This window comes from Erithacus rubecula, assembly GCF_903797595.1.
Source record: "Erithacus rubecula genome assembly, chromosome: 3".
Classification (NCBI taxonomy): domain Eukaryota; kingdom Metazoa; phylum Chordata; class Aves; order Passeriformes; family Muscicapidae; genus Erithacus; species Erithacus rubecula.
The window spans coordinates 120,748,729-120,756,901 of record NC_136689.1 but is presented as its reverse complement, the minus strand read 5'-3'; the positions used below and the strand labels follow the sequence as shown (position 1 = coordinate 120,756,901).

At 40.4% G+C, this 8,173-nt stretch overlaps 1 protein-coding gene across 1 annotated transcript; it reads left to right on the top strand.

The window, feature by feature from the left end:
* The first annotated feature begins 294 nt into the window (after positions 1–294).
* ZFAND1 (zinc finger AN1-type containing 1) lies at positions 295–7,824 on the top strand. The gene is made up of 8 exons (XM_079301797.1): positions 295–418; positions 1,430–1,472; positions 2,682–2,721; positions 3,075–3,202; positions 3,286–3,377; positions 4,181–4,305; positions 7,108–7,263; positions 7,403–7,824. Exons 1-8 carry the CDS (start codon positions 364–366, stop codon positions 7,571–7,573), a joined length of 810 nt encoding a protein of 269 aa, XP_079157923.1. The 5' UTR covers positions 295–363; the 3' UTR covers positions 7,574–7,824.
* The last annotated feature ends 349 nt before the right edge of the window (positions 7,825–8,173 follow it).

Here is an 8,173-nt window from a genome sequence, read left to right as displayed (position 1 = left end):
GGCACCAACAGGTTACGGGGTGCACGAAGTGCTTCGGGAAACCGGGCTACCATCGCTCTGCCTCCGGGAACAGCCTCTGCGCCGAGGGACGACGCAAATAGAGACACAGATAAGACACAAAACATGTTTGTTTGTTTCCCCCCTGGAACAGCCCGAGGAGCACCCGCGGCAGCGCTGGGCCCAGTGAAGTCTGAGGCTCGGGCCGACACGGGCTGCTGAGAGCAGCGTGCCCCGAGCCGGGGCCGCGGCCGCTCAACCGGCACCCGCCGCTCCGAGCCAGCGGGGCGGGCCCGGGCCCGGCCCCAGCCTCAGCCCGGCACGGGGCGGGTCCCGCCGCCTCTCCGCCTCCTGCGTGCGCCCGACATGGCGGAGCTGGAGCTGGGGCAGCACTGCGGCGTGCCCGACTGCCGCCAGCTCGGTAAGGGAGAGCGGCGGGCCCGGCCGAAGCGGGGATGGGGCCGGGACGGTGCGGGAGTGCCCCTCGTTCGAGGAGTTCTCTGTGCTGCTGCAGCCCGGCACGGTGCGGGGCCAGCGCCTGTCACCTCGCTTGTGTCACTGCGTGGTTAATAGCCCGCTTGCCTTTTCCGCACGCTTGCTTGCCTTCAGTGATCCCGGAGAGTGTGAATGGAAATGTAACCTCTCAGAAAGAAGCAGCAGAACCGCCTGTACCGAAAGCTGCCTGAGGGACCACTCTGAGATGAAGGCATCGAGATGATCGTGACCCGGTCCAGTTGCCTGGTGGTCTGTCAGCATAAAATCCGAAGGATGGAAAAAAGCAGAGTAGTGGACTGGGCCTGGCATTTGCTGCTATTAACGATGTGTTCGGCAGACAGTGAAGGGATTTTATCTGTAAAAAATTATGTGGTAGGCAGGCAGTGTGTACAGAGGCTTAGGAAGTGTGTGCAGTTTTAATCACTCAATTGTACGAACCAATGGTACAAACAATATGATGTGAAGAAGGGGCAGGATCATTATGACTGTCCAGTGGAGGACATGCTCTCCCTTACAAACAGCCAGCATCTCCTCCAGTTGGCAGTCCATAAAAAAAACCATAAATTGTCCACTGTCAGTAAATAGTGTTCTGAGTGGTCTCACAATAAATTCAGTTTTTAACATTACTAGTAATTTTTATGGCTAGCCATCTGTTCCCGTGTCATAGCTTGATATTGAAAAAAATTGAATTTAAAGCCAAATTCCAACTTCTGGAATGCATACAATTTACCTGCTCATATGATTTTCCATAATACTAATTAGGGGAGTTAACAAAAGTCACATCTAGCTAAAGTGTAGATGCAGTAGCTAAGTGTTCTTATAAAAATACCTACCCTGTGATGTTGGTAAGCAGAAGTTAATAATGTGAAAATTAAGCTAGAAGCTATAGAAACAACAACCATATTGTCTTAACTGAAAACAAATCTCTTTGTTTCAGATTTTCTTCCCTTTGTATGTGACGGCTGTTCAGGTGTCTTTTGGTAAGTGCATAGAATCACAGACTATTGAAAGGGTCCCACAAGGATCAACAAGTCCAACTCCTTACTCCTCACAGGACTAAAACTAAAGCATACGACTAAGTGTCATTCAGACAGTCCTTGAACTCCAGCAGGCTTGGTGCTATGACCACTTCCTTGGGGAGCCCATTCCAGTGCCCAGCCACCCTCTCTAAGAACCTTTTTCTAATGTTCAACCTGAACTTCCTCTGACACATCTGCTTTTCATTTCCTCATGTTGTATGCCAGTCACCAGGATTTCCTCATCCCAGGTGAAGAATCACTTGCTCTCATTACATTTCAATACAGTTGGTGACTGCCCAGCTCTCCAGTCTATCCAGAATCTCTCTGACTTCACCCTCAAGGGAGTTCACAGCTTTTCTATGGCTGGCAACCATAACATGTATCCAGATAATTCATAAAAATATTAAAGAGCACTGGCACTAGAATTGAGCCCTGGGGTACTCCACTGGCCACCAGATTGAAGCAGTTGAATTAATTGTGACTCTGAGCCCAAGCCATCAGCCAGTTGCTCACCCATTGTACTACAGACTTGTCTAGCTGTGTGCTGGACCTTTTGTCCAGAAAGACACTTGGAGAGACAGCATCAAAAACTTTGCTAAAATGCAAAACACCACATCTATCCCTTGCCAGTGTCAACTAGGTGGGTAACTTGTCACAAAAGGAGATGGCTGATTATGTTTTCTTCCTGAAAAAAATTGAAGTGACTTGCAAGGTTGAAATCAAGGCCTGCACCTTGATTTACACTTAAGATTAGCAGAAGGCAGCTGAGAGAAACTGATATTGGGGGCAGATTTCATTTCTAACATATCAGAAGTGTTCAAGGGATTTTTGCTATTATGACTGAAAACCCTTTAAAACAGACAAACTCTGGTTGCTTTGAACTGAGCTCTTCAGTATGCTAATGTCTTCATTCACTTGAAATGGTTTGTTTATCTGAGTCATTAGTTCCAAAAGCTAAATGTTTTACAATCAAAGAATATGACCTATCCATTCAAGAAGTGAAATGCATAGGATAGAACAAACTTTGGAGAAGATTCATTACCTAATTGAAGTTTTGCCATGGTAAAACTTGTCAGATTACTCTTTAAACAGTTAAATGTTTTTACATGCAGGTTTCTTTTTTCCTGGAATGTTGATAACAGTGTGATATTTCCTTCTTTTTCCATAAAGTCTTCAGCACAGGAGCCGGGATGCTCATGGGTGTTCTGAGGTAATCTAATAATATATGACAGCCATAAATTAAAATTCCATGCAACTTAGCTGTGTGTTTTCAGACTAGATGAATACATGTGGTATATAAGCATGAATTATTTAACTGAGAATGTAAAAAGCTGTAAGAAATGAATCTACGCTTTTTCTTCCTCTCAGAAGTAAATTGAGTAGGATGATGGTTCTTCTTCTGCCTCTGAGCTAAACATAACCAGGGCAAAAGTAGGAGAGAATAGCTGGACCAGGTTTGCCCATAGAATGGAGAGCTAGCACAGATCTTTGGGAAGGCTGGGATGGTAACTCATATCTGTAGTATCTGTTTATTTGCACAAAATATTTTGTACTTACTCCTAGGTGAATGTAAGAAACAGTTCTGTGAAACCTGATCAGCATAGATCTTACCCATGCTCATACAAGGACTGCAATGGAAAGGAGCTTTTGCCAGTGTTATGCCCTTACTGTGAAAAACATTTTTGTCTTAGGTGAGTGGAACAGAGTGTTTAAACATGAGTATTCATTCACTGGAATGGAAAAGGCAGTAGAAGTTTTACTTTGTTGTTTACAGGCATCGTCATCAATCAGACCATGAATGTGAGAAGCTGGACACACCAAAACCCCGAATGGCTGCCACCCAGCAGCTCGTTCAGCATATTATAGGCAAGTACAGAGGGATTTTTTTTTTTTTTTTTTTTTTTTTTTTTTCCAAACATTATTTGAGCTTCTGATCCTCCTTTGAGGGGTCAGGTTTGACTTAATAAGAAGGACGGGAGTTCCTTGATTAAATAGCCCTAAACTTACATGTCAGCATTTAATACTGTTCATCTAAACTGAGGCAAAACAATAGTACAAGGAGAATCTCTAAAGAATAAATAAGGCACAGATTTCTTTCAGAATTATTGTTTTGTTGTCATTCGACAAGTACTATAATATAATCAATTGTACCTAGCCATTATTATTTACGTATTAATTAATGTGCAAATAATGCAGTTGTGTTGGATGTGCATGTCAATCTGCTAGGATCACACCTACACGATCAAGATGGCCAGAAGAGTTTGATTCTACCATGCAGGTTTTGCAGGTTTTAAACAACTTTAGGATGAAAAAAGAATAAACAGCCCTGCCCAGCTGATAGTGGGGTTATGTGTAGAAAGGAGGACCTGAAATGTTGCCATGTGAATGCTGTGATGGCCACAGGTGTAGAAACTTAGGAATTTGTGTCTGTTTGGCTTTTGCAGCCTGTGTTTACATGGTGATAATGTTCATCTACCTTTCACTGTAAAGGAATTCAGCTAGAAGCAAAAATTCTGGTGCATGACTTTGGGAGATCATGAACAGACATGAAAAAGGATGGGATGCTTGGCTATACAATGGGACCCAACAGACTAAGTGGGTCTATGTCATATAATATGCTCAGAAAACTGTCAGAATGATCACACTAACTGGAATAATATTGTTCACAGATTCTAAAAAAAGTGATGAAGTGAAAAGCAAAAAACGTAAAGGAGCAAAAAACAGTGAGACAGCAGCAAAAGTGGCATTAATGAAACTGAAAATGCATGCCTGTGGGGACAAGTCCCTGCCTCAGGTCAGTGATGTTTGTTTTCAGTAATTGAATTCTCAAAGGAACTGGAAAGTTTTCTAAATTGCTTGATCTTCATCGAGTTCCCTCAGCTTATATAATTTTTATTTGTATAATTTTTCAAGACCACAATCCCTTAATTGTATATTTCAGCCTGGTACCCAAAAGTAATCTCACTAGTCTTCTGTCAGTTGTAAGATGTCTGTGTGGGGTTTGGAGCAGTGGAGTCAAATTCTACTATTTTATAGCAGAAATGTATTTGCCTGCCACATGGCTATCACATAGCAGGGACAAACTTAGCAGGGTTCTTTTGGGGACTCTTGGCAGAAAGATGACAGCACTAAGTTGTACTAAAGCTTATTATTTTAGCAGAATTTGATGATCAGCAGAGAACAGAATTTTATTATTAGATCAGAACAAGATTTCTAGAATAATAGCACAATTTTGTAAGTAGTGCAGCACAGAATTTTATAGCATTCTTAGCTTGTGGTTCCTTAATACCTGGACCCTTTGCAGATAGTGTCAAATCTCAATACTTGGCTAGTAATTGCAATATTTCAGATCATCTAGCTCTGAAACATGTAATTGCTTGACTGAATTAATAATGTTCAGGCATTGCAGTGGACAATGTAGTCTTAACATAAGAATGTGCCTTAAAAGTTTGAGTTTGCTAATTTTGAGAGTGTAGAGGGACGAGTATGCCAACTTCGATTGGTACCAAGATGTTTCAGGTGCAGATTCAGCTGCTCACCCAGAATTGGCATCTGAAGATTTAAGGTGATGTATATACAACACCATTTGTATGTGTAAAAAAACTATTTTTGAGAAATTATTTTCATAAACTGAATGACACACCATCCCATTTTGTGAAACAGGGAGGAAGGAGGTACACATAAAGGTCAGTACAATACAGTGGGTGTTGTGATCATCTTTTTACAGCTGAGGTTTCTATGAAGGTAAAGTGATGATTCCTTGGGCATACTCCAGGTTTGTCTAAGCCAAAAAGTTTCACTCATTTCCTGAAATAACAAGAAATTACTCATTCTTGGGAATTATCCAAACCTCAGGTAAATGGAGTCCCCATTTAGTAACAGTTTTTTATGTGCCCTTTACTGTGGGAGTCAGTAAAGGGAGTTAGTTGGACAGGTATTTTAAACTTCATAAGGGTAGTTAATTAGAATATTGTCACCCTAATAAAAAGAGAAGGACTGACAGTAGGGAGTTTATTAGACATTTTACTGGTTGGAGAGCAGGAAAATGAGCTTCTTTCCCTGGGCATCTGGTGAGTTGGTTATTTTAAACATCAAACAGCTTTAAGTAGGGCTTTACCCCATTTTCTCATAAGGAAACAGCCCTAGAGCTCATTTTAGTGAACCATTCTACTTCTTGACTGCATCATTACTTTGAGGACAGGTGTAACACCCAGGCAACTCCATGATTGTCCTACTATTCCTGCTTTTTTTTTTTCTTTCTTTTTAATGAATGCCATTGTCAGACTGCACAGCAGAGGGCATGGGAGTTTCAGCAAACTCCTGCCAGAGTGGTAAGACCATCATCTTTACCACAAGCAAAAGCTTTCCCTAATTTCCCTTATTTTATCTCCAGTAAGGGTGTAATATCACCCCTCAGGTGTTCAAGGGAAAAGTCCTACATAATTAATTTGCCAAGTGGACCAGGAGGTTTATTTCCTGCCCACAATCCATTTGGTCCCCAGAAAAGGTGACCTCTTTTTGAGGCCCTGGCATTGTTTCTTTATCAATTGTTTTAATAGTCCTGTTGGTGTTCCCCTGAATGCAGCTCACAGAATATTCATACTGAATGTATTTAGGTTTCCTGGTTGCATTTGCTGGTTCTGGGGGATGCAGGGAGACAAATGCAAGTTCCAATTTTACCTTCACAATTGACTAAGAAACCACTGCTCCATTTACTCCAGTCACCAATATTTTCAATATTTCAGAGGGATAGCTCCAGGACATGATTCTCTTTTCTTCTGTGTGAAGAACACACTCAGATTTCAAGGAAAATGCACAGGCTGAAATTCAGAGTTAGTTTTATAAGCATGGTTGAAGTAATTCCATATGTTCCTAAGGAATGCATACATAAATGCTTCAAAAAGAAGACTTCTGTTGGATTTGATAGTTTCTGGCTTTGACTCAGCAAGGATAATCCTAAATGATGAATATATAGCAGTCATGCTTGCTATATTTTACCCCAGTCCCATTCAGAATCTCTCCCTCAGATTACTCTTGACATTTCTTAAACAAATCTTTCAGTCTAGTAGAAAGAGTATTTAGTACATAAAAGGAGGATACAGTAGAGGATAAAGGATTGATCTGAATGCTGGTTTGTGAAGCAGGCATTTTAGTACAGTGAACTGCTCTAACTGCTTTTGCATTCCAACTTGAGACACTATACTGCTGCCAAAAATAAATACTGCTTATTCAAACTCACCTTTTTCTCAGGAGGGCAGATACCTTTCCATGTGTGTCTGTGTATAACAGTGTGCTGTGGGACTGGTGAGAAAAGATGTTCTGTCCACCTTTAAGAACTTACTGTCCATCCTCTATATGCCTGCAGCTGGAGAAGATTGGGTTTGATGATCTTAGTCATTTAGATTTTGCAGTAAAATTGTTCTGATGGAATAAAACAAATTTCAGTTGGTAATTTTGGGGCTGAAATTTTAAGTTTTTTAATGAAAAACTTTTAAAAGTTTTAAGTTTTACTTTAAAAAACTTAGTAGATGTATATGACTGGAATGATGTGTTTCTTCTGTGGCTAATTTTTGTTTTATTTTTCATGTTTTTCCAGACAGAAAGAATTTACTTTCAAGTATTTTTACCAAAAGGGAGCAAAGAGAAAAGCAAACCTATGTTCTTTTGCAGTAAATGGAGTATTGGCAAAGTAGTAGATTTTGCAGCTTCCTTAGCAAGCCTTAAAAATGACAACAACAAATCAACATCCCAGGTAAGTCAGCAATAACATTTTCCATGTTGTTGCATTTTGTTTTTAGTTTTTCTTTAGCCTTCTGTGCCTCTCCCACCCCACTTCTTTCATCTTGGATAGGCAAATCTTGGCATTAATTTCTGTGCTGTTTGTTTTACAGAAGCTGAGATTATGCCATACTGCCTCTGGAGAAGCCTTGCCATTTGAGCACACACTGGAAACATGGCTATGTGATAAAGACTGTCCACTGTACAATGGAGGGAATGTAATTCTGGAGTATCTTGATAATGACATTCTATTTATAGAAGATACAGAATCCTACTTCAGTTAGTGAATACATCTCCACAAACAAAAACATCCAGTATTTTTTAGAAGCATAGTATTAAAGCAATCCAGCTTTCTTTTAAAAGCACTGGTATGCCAGAATCTGTCTTCCATTGTAAAGACACAATTTCCATCAATTTCTCGGTTGCTTGACTGCAGAAGAACTGTGTCCTGAAAGGAAAATTATAATAACTAATACTACAGATATTCACATTCTAGAATAAATTCTTGCTCTATTGAGCTGTATAATATCAAGAATGTTTTCTTAAATTTTGTATTTATTTTTGTAGGAACAGATTTGATTGCATTTGGAAACCAGCACTGTCCATACACCAGGTCCAAGGTTCTTCTTGTTATAGTTTAATGGCATTTATAAGAAAAGCTTTATGAAGCAAAAGTAAATTCACTCAGGTGTCATCCTGATTGTAAATCTCATTGTGTGATTAGGTGTGGATAAAAGATCTCGGTAAGCATATCACTTATTTGGTACTCTTTACTGTAGTTTTAACATGGGTATGAATAAATTACTTTATTGGATGGGGTGTGGATGTCACACAAACAAAGGTGGTTTTGATTTCTATGAAGGAAAGGTTTTCACTGGCTGGAT